Source organism: Desmodus rotundus, chromosome 7, assembly GCF_022682495.2.
Source record: "Desmodus rotundus isolate HL8 chromosome 7, HLdesRot8A.1, whole genome shotgun sequence".
NCBI lineage: Eukaryota > Metazoa > Chordata > Mammalia > Chiroptera > Phyllostomidae > Desmodus > Desmodus rotundus.
The window spans coordinates 36,279,445-36,293,123 of record NC_071393.1 but is presented as its reverse complement, the minus strand read 5'-3'; the positions used below and the strand labels follow the sequence as shown (position 1 = coordinate 36,293,123).

The window sequence follows — 13,679 nt, the reverse complement described above, 5'->3', positions numbered from 1 at the left end:
GGGTGGAGACAGGCTTGGAATGGAACATCTAGTCTCTGAGGGTGCACCCCCCCCCCCGCTTGCTGCTCCCCAAGTCCAGAAGTCAATGTATGAGCCAGCCCTGTGTTATGTATTTATTTCTGAAAGCCTCGTTCACGTAGACATAACACGTCCACCCACATGGGTAAATGCTTAGACACAAAATCAGCAGCAGCCAATTATCAGGCCCCCACCGCTGCTGCGAGCAGACCTGGAGGTTCTGCTGCTTGCTCTGCAGTTTGTGGGAGCCCAGGGCCAGGGGTGCGGTGGGGTGCAAGGTGTCCCTCCATCCGGCATGTAATTTCAACTCCTTAACAGTTAAGGAGTAGTTACATTTATACAGCCCTAAAATGATATTCGGCCCTTTGAAAGCAACCACGAGGCTGATGTGGCCCGCAGTGAGAATGAGTTTGACACCCCCGGTGTAGGAGCTCAGGGAGCTTAAAGGAAGGGAGAGCTTCCTAAAGGTGAGGGCACAGGGAGCGGGGGTGACACGTCCACACTGCCTCAAGCCCTGGTGCCTCAGGAGGCACTGCATTGCTCAGAGGCTCTGGTCAAGGATTCCAGTTCCAGACCTCAGGCCAAGGCCTTGTCTTGGTCCCAGGCTGAACCCTGATTCTGAACATAGACTGAGCCCTCATCCCGGCCACCGCTGGGGCCCAGACGGTGGCCTCACACTGAGCCCAGACCCTGCTCACATGCTGAACCCGAAACCGCAGACCCACTCCACTCACTCATTTTTCTGAAGAGTGTAATAAACAGACCGTGTGACTACCTCTTCTCTGGTGGAGAGAACACAGACACCACTGTCTTCTCGACCCCTCCCCCTTTGAACCCCCATCACTCCTGTCAAGCAACAGGTACACCAATGGCATTGGATGTGCTTCCCAAATCCCAAAGGTCTCTAGTCAGAACCTCCCGGGGGAAGAGCAGGTGGGCAGGCATCCTAATCCAGCACCCCTGGGAACTACAGCCGCAGAGTGGGGGCTTCGGACAGGCATGTCTCAGCCTCTAGATGCTGCGCCTTCAGATAAGGAAAGACTCCCTTCTCATGGGACAAGCTCAAATTAAGAAGGGAGCCCGAAAATCCCTATCACGCCAAACTTCAGGCCCGGGGCTGGGGAGACAAGAAAAAGCTCCAGTGACAACACCATTAAGTGGGAGCCCTCCCTGGCTGGGGGCACCCTCCGGCTGGGGTCCCAGGAGGGACTGTGTGGCTCTCCCACCTTGGCCGCCAGGGGTTATGTAAACCATTGGGCTCCTCTGACACAGACTTGCTGGCGACCTCGGGCCAGTCCCTTGGCCTCTCCAGTTCTTGGTTCCCCATTCATAAACTAAAGGCTTTAGGTCAGAGGCTTGTCAAGATCTGTCCAGAGCTGGTATTCTGAGTCCTGTTACATTTCCTTCCGCACAGGTGATGTGTGGTCAAACGCTACCCGCGATGTTTTTATTCTTGAGAGAAGCTTTTCTCGATCTACTTTAGTAATTTAACTTTGTAAAGCTTACAACGAGAAGAACAAAGGAAGGAACAGTGAGGAGGCATAAGTGTGAGTTTAGAGTCCCAGAAACCAGGTTCAAATTCCAGCTCTGGTACTTCACAGCTGCATGGTTTGGGGCAGTTTTTTTTTCTTTTTTCCCAATCAAAGACTAAGTTTCCTTATCTGCCAACTGGGGACACCAGCACCTGTTTTTCTGGGCGCTATGAAGAGGATGTGAAATACGAGATATAAAACTATCAGCCCAGACTGGCACACAGTAGACGGCTCATAAACTGCTGGTCTGGGAACCCACCTGACCTCAGTGCCCACTGGTTTGAGCCTAGGGTTGTAAACTCGGAAGCCTGCAGGGGCCAGGCAGCCAAACGTGCAGGAGCGACATTGCTGGGTGTGGGGCAGGCGGGGACTGTGGGCAACTGGACAGCAGAAGCCAATGTAAAGAGCACAGCCTCCAGTCCACTCCAGCTCCCGACCGCGGGGCTGCCAGAGTTTCTCAGTTTCCAAGAGAAGCCTGAAAACCAAATTTTTATATTACACCTTCCCACTTTAAAACATCATCTTGGATTTGCTGTGACACACCGCACTGGCGAAACAGAACGCACCTGGGCACTGTAGCTGGTCCAGGGGATGATCGCTGCTTAGCAACCTCTGGTCTCATCTTGAGCGCCCCCAGTGATGGGGAGCTCACCACCTCTCTGTGCTGCCCCGCTCCCCCATTCGGGACAGGTGCCGATGATAGAGAGTGTCTCAAAGTGGCCTCCTGGGCTTTGGGATCACAGATTTCCAAGGCCCTGGCAATGCTTTCTCAGTAAAGCCTGGCTGGCAGAGAACATCCTCTCCGAAGCCAAGGCAATGCCCCGGCCTGCTCTGGCTGGGGACTGTGGATTCTCCAACATCCCCTGGGCCCAAGCAAGATGGCCTGGCCAGCCTCAGTGGCCCTCCTATTAATTAGCAACTGGCAGTAACAGCTTCGTGAGAGCCCTTGAGGCAAGGGGTGTGCGTGCTGGAGCCGGCTGCTTCCTCAGGTCTATGACAAACCCCCAGGGACTGGGGCTGGACCTTCTGCTCTGGGTCAATTCCCCTCAGGGTGGCCAGCGTGTGGCAAGCACAAGGCCCATTCAGGCTGCTGAGACGCCTGTCAGCCTGATCATCTGTATGCAGACTGGAGAGACCTCATTCCAGGGTAGAAGGGGGCAGAGAGAAGTAAGAGGTGAGCCCAGCCCACCAGGGAGGCTGCTCGGCATGGTCTGGGCAGAGGAGGGTGGCATTAACATTCGGACAATTTTCCCCCCACTCCCCGCAAACCAGACCTTAACGTGAGAAGACAGCTGCTCTTAGAGGATGCCTCTGTCCTCCCAGCCAGCCGGAGCCACCTCACACTGGCTCTCCTCCCTCGGCACCTCTGGACTCTCACTGGCAACATCTGTTCCAGGAAATCTCACTGCAGCACAGCAGTGACTGTACCCCCTGCCCCTGTCCTCCAGCCAGGCCACCCTCTGGCCCTTGGGATAGGAAAGAAGCTGCCAAGGCAACAGGACTGGATGGGTAAATGAGGGCCCTCTGGCCACCTGGCCTCCCCTTGCTCACTCCACTCCAACGGCCAGCCCAGGACCGTCAGGGCCCACACAGGCACGCCGGAAGGGAAGAGGCTCAGCACAAGTTTGTAGCCTACCTCTGCGGCTGAGGGCTGCTCAGCCCAGCTCCCAGGATTCACCCTGCTGGTCTATCTGAGCACTAGAGGCCAAGGGGAGAAGCCGGTGCCCTTGAGGAACTCAGGGAGCCCAGGCCACGCGCAGTACAAATGCAGGGTCTGAACCTCAGTGCTCCAAGCAGGCTCTGGGCTGGGCGCCAGCAGCATCGAATCACCTAGGCGCTTATCAGAAATGCAGAATCTCAGATCCCACCCCAGACCTAACAAGTCAGAACCTGTGTTTTACCCAGATCCCCAGGTGAGTTGGATGACAGGACAGTGTGAGAAGCCCTGAATTAGAACAAACACAGAGCGCCATCCAATGCCACAGAGTACTCGGGAGGGACAGAGGGATGATGGTGGATGCAGTGACCTGAGGAGGGCATCCCGGAAGACCTGGGGTCCCTAAAGCATGGGAGAGGAGGGCCGATGGACAGGTAGACAGCCCAACACTGTGGGAGGTATGCCACCTGCAGTGGCCCACAGCAGCTAAGGGAGCAAAAGGGGCAGGGCCGGACAGGGGAGAGGTCCCAGCCTCAGCGTGTAGAAACCAGACCAGGACCTGGAGCCTTGCAACAGGGAGAACCTGGAGTCCCGGCCTCCCACCTGGCGACATAAGGGCCCTGGCCCCTCGGGGTTTCTGTGGGTTATCAGTACCCTACGAGCCCTCAGCCGAGCACCCCCTCCACGAGCCCCAGTCTAATCAGGTAGAGCATGTCCTTGTCACTGGAGAATCCTCCTGCTCGCTGTGCCAGCCGACAGCACCGCCCAGGGCGGCTCACCTTGGAATTCCATTCCACAGAGGCGCCCTTCCCCCTGCACCGGCACCGCTGCCCATTTCAGCTTGGCTCTCCATAATGACAGCAGAAGATGCATTTCTGGGCTCTGGTCCCCAGGACGGCCCACCCTAGGAGGGGCCTCAGGACCCCCTGCCCCGCCCCACAGCCAAAGCTGCTGCCTTCACCACTCCCCACCACCTGCCTGAACAGTCCTTCCCATGGCCGAAGGGGAGAGAGATGAATGTGGGACTGTGGAAACAGAGCAGAAATGAGTCCCCAAGCAGAGCACCTTTGCTTCTCCAGGCATCTAACTCTGCTCCTGTTTTCCTTTCCACCCTGCTGGCAACGGGAGGCCCAAGCCTCAGGTCACAGAATGCTCCAGGAGAGCCAGCTCCAGGAGGCTAGCACCTGCCCTGCCAGGCCAGGACTCTCTTCTGGGATGGCCTAGAGCGAGGTTCACAACCTAGAGGGTCTTCCTCTTAGGGGATCCACAGACCCCGGAAACTCTCATACTGTATGCCTAGACGTACATATATACCTTTCTGGATAGAGACCCTATGATTTCCAGCAGGTTCTTGGTTAGGTCTCTCTTCAGAGCCAGTGGTTTAGCCAATGACAGGGACCATCTGGCCCACCCAGGACTAAGGAAGGGAGGCGGTGTGGGCAGTGGCAGCGTGGCCAGCACAGCATCACTGGTCTCTGATAGCGCGCTGGAGTTTCTCGCGTCCACGGTGGCCAGGTGTACAATCTGTGTCTGACATGGCGACAGGCTTGCCGTTTCTCTACGTGTGAAAACTGAGGCTCAGCGAAGGCTCAGAACCCAAGCAGGGCCCAGAGTAGCGAGAAGCTGACGTGAGGTGGGCGGTGGCAGAGCCGGCAGCTCAGGAAGTTCGTTTTAGACCACCTCTGGGTCCAGTTTCCATGATTTTGGAGCCCAGCTGTTTCTGCCTCAAGCAAAGGACCCTTTATGGACCTCCCTTCCCTTCCCTTCCTCACACCTTCAGGAGGCTCAGGCCAGGAGCAGGAACGGGCAGAGGGATGAGAAGAGCAAGCTTGCCTGCCTCCATTCTCAAGGCCAGGCTAGAGTTTGAAGCACAGGAGTAGCCCCAGAACTGACATCCCATATAGGGACTTCCCTGCCGGCCCCACGTCCAGCACACATTCCCCAGACACCTGCTCAGATGCCTAGATATACACACACCCAGGCTGATACCCCCCATTCTATTGTCACCCCCCTACCAAAGCCGGACACTTGAAAGCCTGACCAGCTTTTGAGAATACAACCAGGCACCTCTTCATGTGGGGTCCCCGAGCCTTTTCTCTACTCTTGGGAAAAGAAGATCATGCAGATACTATGTTTTATTTGTTCTAGGTTCCCCCTGCCAAACCCAGCTTCCAGGACATGGCTCACGTGAAAGAAAGGACCCACCCAGAACCCCAGAACCCAGCCAACTTGGGGTGGGAGCCAGGGGACAATGCCCTGAGGGGCTGTGTGCCCTCTCCCCTTACCAAAACTTAAGTACAAGTTTCAAAAGGCAAGTGGGGAGTGGAGAGGGAGGGAAGAAGAGGCCAGACAAGCCTGGAGGTGCCACGGGTGAAGTCAGGGCATGGCGTGTGCGGGGTGGGTGGGTGAAGAGAAGCACAGCAGCCAGGAAAAGCTTGTCCTTGGATGTGGCCAATACGCGGGCCCCTCAGAGCACAGCCCACTCTGGCCGTTAGAAAAGGCACCGACCTTCCCCCCCCCGGGAAAAGAGGAAGTCAGAAGCAGTCCATGACAGCAAGCTCTGAACTCCAAACCACAAACTCAATCTATCATGGTTTGCCAGTGATTCTTTATTAAACCAATTCTGCTGGATCAATGCGCCCTGCCCATCAACATGATGGATACATCCTCAGCTGGCCTGAGCCAAGCTTGCAGGAGCTTTTGTGAAGCTGGGCTGGGCAGTGGGATTGGCTCCACACAGAAGCCCAAGACCAGTGGTTGAACCTTGAGGGGCTGAGGCTTGGGGTGCTGGGTCAGGGGAAGTGGGTGAGGCTGGGTTGAATGGTGGGGTTTCTATGCTTAAAAGACTTAGCCAGGTCTTTGCCTCTGCTTCTGAAAATGAGTCCAGCTGTTCTGGCCGAGAGACAGGAGAGGAATGACCACTGCCCCTCCAGAAGCTCACACAGATGGCCTTTCTTGGATGTCTTTCCTCACACCAGACCCAGCACCACAGAGCTACCGGGCTGCGCAGAGGATGTGCGCTTCCAGCTACTGTCCCTGTTACGCAAACCCAAATTCCAAGTCCAGTCTCACCTTTGTCCCGTCGCCCATTTATCAGTCCTGCTGTACCCACCACTCCCTGTCCCCATCAACCGCCACCCTCTGCCGTGTCCCAGCCGGTCTGCAGTCAGTGGAAGATTCTGCAGCAGCGGGGACTGCTGATGGACATGCCAGAATGGCAGAGGAAGACCAGGAAGGCGAGGAGGTTCCATTGATGCAACCTCCTCGTCCAGTCCTGGTTCTCACAACCCAGGGTAAGGGGAGACTGGGAAGGCACAGTCCAGTGCCCATAAGGTACTCAATCAATGCCTACTGTCGATGGGGGCCAGGTGTGCCCGGCGTCGGTCCCTTGCAGCCCCCCAACCCAGGCTGGTGATGAAAACCCTGGCAACAAAGATGGTGGGAAGCTGAGCAAGGGAAGGGAGGGCCCCCAAACAATCTGAGATGGTTGATGCTGGTGCAGCCTGCCTGCCACCACCACCAGGGAGTTTGGAGGGGAGAGGAGACGCCCAGCACACCCACAGGGTTGCAGCAGACACAGCCCCGGCCCAGTCCGCCCTAGCTCAGGCTGGGGTCCTCAGGTCCCAGTACGGACCAGCGGGGAGGCCACACTTTAGGAACCTGGTATTGCAAACCAACCCCAGTTTCTGATGGAGGGCCCCACATTTGCTCACACAATGAAGTGAAGACTATGGGTGTGTGAAGGAGGGAGGGACAGGAAGAAGGGAGGAAGGAAGGAAGGAAGGAAGGAAGGAAGGAAGGAAGGAAGGAAAGGAGGAAGGAAAAGGGAGGGCCCTTGGGTCACCATCTATTTTAAGGCATCAAGTGGTACCTGACTGGTCATTCCCAGCCCGAGAAATCTCTCTCATTGGATGGAAATGGCTTTGCTCTCATTACAAACCTAGCTTCCCTGGAGTTTGCAAAGAGGGCTGTGGGATGACAAAATGCTCATTTATATTGGCAGACAAGCAATATAGGCAGGTAAGAGAGCTCAGCAGGGGGCAGGGCCCAGATAGAGAGAATGAATTAAACCCAGCTCTAATGGGTGACCGTTTTTTTTTTTCAGACCCCAGGAGAGCACTGGGGGGACCCAAGACCTTGACTGGGGTAGGGGCATCCCTGATCCCAACTTCAGGGGCAGCCGCCAATCTCTCTTTTTGCACAGATACCCCCACAGGCCTGGAGTGGTATCTGCTGTGCAGCAGCATCTGACTCAGGTGATGGGGGAGGGGGATCCCTCTCCTTGACTGGAAGTCACACGTTTTGTTTGGGGGCCCATGGCTGACCCATGAGAGACCTAGCAGCTGCTGAGGAGGGCACACCAGATGAACTTGGGGTCATAGGACAGCTGATCATCAGTCATGTGAGCAAGGTCATGCTGTCCTGCCGGTCTGGACACCGGCTACCCAGGGTATCTATGTACTCCTGGTCTACCACTGGGCATGCGGGGCTGGGCCCAGAAGGTGGGTGTAGATGGCTCTCATCCTGAGCATGAGGCCCCAGTGACCTCAGTCCTCCAGGGGCCCAGCTCTCCCTCCAGAGCTGCAGCTTCCCAGGGCACCAGAAGGCAGATATTAACAGCTGGGGTCAGCACCCAAGGAGCTGGCCCAGCTGCCAAGACGTCTGTCTCCCTTCATGGCCCCGCTCTACAGGCCAAATGGCACAGAACTGCCTCTAGGATAGCCACTCTGGCTCTGTAGCCCAGAAGGGGGAGGTGGGATGTGCGGCTTAAGGTGGCATGGCTAGGGAAGGCTCAGAATACCTGCTCAGCCTGCCCCTAAAGCCGCCCGGGCTTCAAGAGGCCTAGGTCTGCAGCAGGAAGCACGGAAGAAAGTTCCCTGCATGGGGTAGGAGGAGGTCTGGGGATGTCTCAGAGCCGAAAAAGCCCCACTTCTCTTGGAGCTCTCAGCGCTAGGAAGGAAATAAGTTAACTCTGGCTGCAACCGCTAAGGCACCCACAGATCCCCACCGGCCCCCTTACCTGAAGTCGCTGTAGGGGTGGATAATCCAAAACCCGGCCGACTTGACCCGCTCCTGCTCCCGCTCCACGGCTTTCTGGCTGCCAAACATCCGCAGGGAGAATTTGTTGACCCCGGGCTGGAGCATGGCCCCGAACTGGCGTTGCATGAAGCCGGCCTGGCCCAGGCGCACCTCGGCCTCGGGGAGGATCTGGTCGCCGGCGGCCGCGCCTCCCTCCACTTTGATAGCGGTGTCCACCGAGGGCTGCTCGCAGGAGGCGGAGACCGACTGCGGCGACTGCTGGAGCGGCGGCGGAGAGGCTGCAGGCTGCGCCGAGGGGCAGGGGCGCTCGGGCTGGCCGGCCAGGCCTGGGGGCGTCCTGTCCTCGCCCGGGGACGCGTCGCCCTCAGCGATGAGCCGCCGCTCCTCCGCGGAGTCATGCAGGTGCCCGTGACTGCTGCCACCACCCGCTCCGCTGCCGCCCCGGCTGCCCAGCGAGGCCAGACTCCCGCGGAAGCGCCTGCAGTCGCCGTTCGTGCTGGACTTGCCCGCTCCGCGGGCTGGCCCCTCGCCGTCCGCGGCTCCGAGGGCCGCACCCCGGGACTCCGTGCTGCTCGCGGCCGCTGAGGGCGAGGGCGAGGGCAGCGGCCGCAGCCGGATGCTCCTGCGGCTGGGGTCCTGGCGACCCCCAGCCCCCTCCTCCTCGGCATCCTCTTCCTCGTCCATGATCCACGCCTTGGCCCCCACCTGCTGCGGGAGGCTGTAGAGCCGCTTGCGCATGGACGGCGGCAGCTTGTCCATGGCGCCAGGAGCGGGCGCCGGGCTGGAGGCACCGGCTCCAGGTCCGCCCGCCGGCCGGTCCGCCCGCGGGACGCGTCCTCCGCTGCCGGCGCCGGTCTGCCTCAGGCGCCCATGCTTGGGCTGGCTGCGTGCGGCGGGGAGGCTCCCGGTCCGGCTCGGGGTCCCGGGCTCGCCGAGCGGCGCCTCCTCCCAGGCCGGGCTGGGCGCGGGGACCCCGCACTCCCTCCCTTCCCGCCGCCTGTGCTCAGGGGCGCGGCGCGCGGCCGGGCTCCGGGCGCCCCGCCCCCGCAGGAAACAATGGGCGCGGGGAGAAGCGGGGCTGGGGCCGCGGCGTTTGGAAGCCCGCACAGGAGCGCGGAGCGCACGGACCGCGCGCCTCCCCGGCGTGAGTCCCGCGGGCGGGCTGTCCGTCCGTCCGTCCGTCCCGGCTCCCGGGCGTCAGGGCTGGCCGCTCGCGAGCCTGCCTCGCCTCCTTCGGCGGAGCCCAGCCGGCTGATCCTAGGGTTCCCGCCGCAACCGCGCGGAGCCCAGCAGCCCGCCGGGCTTACATCAGCGGCCGCCTCCCCCAGAGCGCCCTCCGGCAGCGCTGGGCTCCCGCGCCTCGGAATATTCATGAAGCCACCGCAGCTCGCGGGTTGCCATAGGAGCGGCTCCCGCAGCCGGTCCTGCCTACCTGGGCTTCTTAAAGGGGCAGCGGCGCGGGTCGGGGGCTGGGAGGTGGGCGGGGGGCGGGCCCGGCGGGGGGCGCAAGGTGCACCCTCGCCCTCCCTTAGGGGCTGAGGCGAGAGGCGTCCTTAGTCCTAAAACTTCAAATACCTCCCCTCAGCCGAGGGCTGGGAGCGCACCCCAAGTCCAGGGTTCCGGTTTGATTGCCAATTACCCCCGCCCCAGGATTGGGGGGCGGGGTTTCCCGGTCTCTCCTCCGAGCCCGGGGTTCGCCTTTCCCGGGCGGCTTCGCATCTCAGCGGGATCTCAGACCCTCCTCGGGGGAGGCTGGCCGGACCTCCCCGCAACGCGCCTGGAGATGGGGTTTCCAGGAAGTGCGCCGCGCAGGGCCTGCTCCTGGGTTTTTCCTGGGAGAGGCGGGGTGCGATCCCCCCACGCCGGTCTTTCCCCTGCAGAGACTCTCATCTGCCGGGCCAGGAGGGCGTGGGGGAAACCCCGGGACCCACGCACAGGGCGCGCGGGTGAGACCCGGCCCTTCGAGGTAAGATTTCGAGGAAATGTGCTTGCACAGCCACGGCCGCGGAGTCGGATACCCGCACGCACCTCTCCCGCGTGGTTCCACTGCGGGCTTCGGAGATCAGCGGCTTGCTAGCACTCTGGAGCTGGCCCTGGACCTCCTTCTCCCTGGCTGCTCATCCAGATCGTGACTTCGTGTGTGGACCAAGGCAAGGGGTGTCCCCGCTCGTCTCAGGCCCCTCCCCATAAGCAGCACCAGCACACAGCACCCAGGCCCTTTGAGTCTGCTCTCCACCCCCAAATCCATGCCAGCTGGCGGTCCTCTCCATGTCCATGTACAGTCTCGGGGCTTATGGACGAAGCCCACCAGCTCAGCCAGAGATATAATACAGCTGTCCGCTCCAGCTCCCTGACAGCCTGACACCTCCCATCCATCCACACAGGCCGGGCTGCCAGACCCCTTTCTCTGGCCCTGGGGCCAGTACCATGGCCCCCGGGGTTACTCAGATGTCTCAGGGCAACATCCCAGATTAGCTGGGAAATGGAGATGGGGCAATCAGAGGGGAGGGGTGGGCCAGGGAAGGTTGGATTTTGGGTTAAATGGAGTTCGAGTGGACCCTCAGCAAAGTCTGACAGGAGTAGGCAGGAAGGCTCCTAGCTCCCCCATCTCGATGAGCAATGACATGGAGTTTTTCTTCAAAGGGCTTTTTATTCTCATTCTTAGCCCACTTGTGAACACCTCCCCTGTCCAAGATGGAGGGGGTGGGTGGCCTGGCAGGGGCTTTTTGCTCTACTCCCTGGACCACAGGAGCTCCTGCAGAGAGTGGGAATGACTAAGATAAGGATTTCCCCGCAAACTGGCATTTCCACTTTTGAGCAGCTCTGAGCTGACAGTTCTCTGCACAGATGCTGGGAGACCTAATCCCTGTACGTCCTTGGGTCTCCTTGAGAACGGCTGTGAGCCCTGCCTGCCCTGTGGTGCCAGCCGCAGGGAGGAGACTTCCATGCAACTCACTTCTGTGGGCTAGTGTTCAGCGGGGAGCCAGTCTGCCCTACCCCAGCGGCAGGAAGCCAGCCCAAACAGGCCTCCCGGTGACCCACGGGAGGGGCATCCCCTTCTTGAGGGACCCTGTCCTGGCTACCCAAATCTTGACCGTGCCCTCACTTTTGGCTCCCATGTCCCATGAGCTCCCATCAACCCGAGCACTTATTCCACAGTGCATTCTGTGTCTCCTGGACAGCTCCCTGAGGATAGGGCAGTTCCCGCTCATCTCAGCGACCTCAGCACTAACACAAGGGTGGGCCGAGAGCAGATCAATGCACGTCAACTCCACGCGTGAGGAAGGGCCCTGGGAGTTAGCTGATGCCATCAGAGGGGTCCTTGAAAACGATGGAGGATATGACGAAGGTTCTGCTTCCTGGGGTTCTGTTGACACAGGCTGACCAGGGGTGATGGTCCCTTAACTCTTCCCCATCTGGCACCTCACCCACCCTCCATTTGGTCAGCACCACCCGTTCAGGACCATCTAAGACCACACTCGGGAGGAGAAATGACCGTTAGATAGAGGAGGCATCCAGTAACGCTGATGACACCTGGACCCTCCTACTCTTCTCTCTGTGACCATCCGAATGGAGGGCAGCGGTGGCATACCAGCAGTCTGGGGAACAGAGAAGGAGGAGACCCAGCTCTTGCCCTTTGGGCTCCAAGTTTTGGGCGTTCTAGACTTCCCGAGACTCGGGAAAGAGGAGAAAACTCAGGACAGGAAAGAAGTGTGCACGTTAGAAATCATGCCTGAACCCGTGAGAGATTTGCAAAGGGGGACTTGCTACGCTGGGGGTAGCTAAGGAGGACTTCCTAGAAGAGGCTATATTTGGGAAGAGACATTTGTTAAACTACGTTTTTACAGTTTCTCGTGGCTCAACCTAACTTTCTAGCTTCCACTTGCAAGCAAGAGAACCAAAGCACAGAGGGGTTAAGTGACTTGCCAAATGTCCCACAGCAAAAAAGTGATGGAGTTGGAACTTCAACCCAGGGCTCCCCAGGCCAGGTTCTTCTCTGCTACCCAGCTGACTCACCCAGATGGGTGGGGGTAGTAGGCACATGTGTGGGAGGGAGAGGTGGTTCAGATCCGGTGTGGCTAAAGCAGAAAGAAGGTGGAGAGTGGAGCCTCCCTATTCTGTGTTCTCCCCATTGCCCCACCAAGGTCTCATGGCCGCTCCTTTCCAGTGCTGCTGAAACAGCCTGGGGTCTATTTTGGTTCATCTGGTAACACAATTGACAGGACCCGGGGACCCCAGCAAAGACCTGCGGCTCTCAGCTTGGGTGGGGAACTGAGTGCCTCCAGGAGACAGATGCACTTCCCACAGGGCTACAGAGGGCCTGCGTGTTCCTGGAATGCACACCCAGGAAAGAGATGGGTCTGAGAGGGAAGGCCTGGGGCGGACGAGCTTTCTTCCCTGGAAATGAGGTTCAGAAAAACTGCTGAAAGTGGACTGGGGGGTGTGGCTGATTATTATACATCAATCTCAGACCTTATGTGGTGGGTACCTGGATGGGTGGAGGGGAGAGGTTGGGAAATTCTGGAAGTATTTTTGCTTGTGGGCCACGGGCATTGTTTCTGCTTAAAGGGGCAGCTCTGGGGAAGGACAGTGGCTCCCACACCATCTAATGCCAGTTCTGCTTGAAATTTAACCAGAGAAGGAGAGAGAGGAAGAGAGAGAGAGAGAAATGCAGGGTATTTTAGGTGAGGTTGCCGACTGCCCTTTCTTAGAAGGCTGTCTTTGTTCTGATGTTGTATCCTCGCTGCATTTTCTGTGTTAAAATGCCATTTGATGAAATCATAGTGCTAAGAGCTGGCATTTTTTAGGTTCTTGGCTAAATAAAAAGTTGGCACAGGATTCTATGTTTGTTCCCAAAAGTCATTTTTGAAATGCTATTGGTCTGTGAATTCCAAAGGTCTGGGAGCCGCTGCTGTAAACAATAGAGCGTGAGACAGGTAAACAAAAGCTCTAGAATTAAATATTTCTCTGGCACGTGCTGCCTGTGTGTGTGTCAGTCTTCCTCGGGTGTAAGCCGGGTTCGGTGGTATGTACCCCAAAAGTTCCCGTGAAAACCAAGTGAGACTCAGTGCATCGAGCCAGGCGTCTCATTTGCAGTAGGTTCTCAGCAAGCACTTGGGGACGGAAGACTGAATGACACCTGCATTGGCCAGTGGAGGGGGACACATTTCAAATCTGACTTAGGTCATATATGCATCTTAAAAATTGCTGTTGGGACGACAGGGGTGTCTCGCCATACAGGATTGCTTTCTGTGAGTTCCCCGTCCCTGCTGAATCCTGGCCCGACCTCCAGAAGGCAAACCTTCTACTCTCTGGGATGGGCACTTTTGAGGTGGGGTCAGAGGGAACTGACTCCGAGGTCACACCGTTTGCACCGTGTTTAGAAGCCCCTCCCACACACACACAGGTGCAGCCTTGCCTTTCTCTTTAGT

The 13,679-nt window shown here is 58.5% G+C and overlaps 1 protein-coding gene across 1 annotated transcript in view; it reads right to left on the bottom strand.

The window, feature by feature from the left end:
• HCN4 (hyperpolarization activated cyclic nucleotide gated potassium channel 4) overlaps window positions 1-9,952 on the bottom strand; it is a 41,632-nt gene extending 31,680 nt beyond the window's left edge. The window contains exon 1 of the mRNA XM_024557174.4: window positions 8,228-9,952. Coding sequence (XP_024412942.2) covers window positions 8,228-9,006 — 779 coding nt within the window. The 5' untranslated portion in view covers window positions 9,007-9,952. The remainder of the gene's footprint in view (window positions 1-8,227) is intronic.
• Between the last annotated feature and the right edge of the window lie 3,727 nt (window positions 9,953-13,679).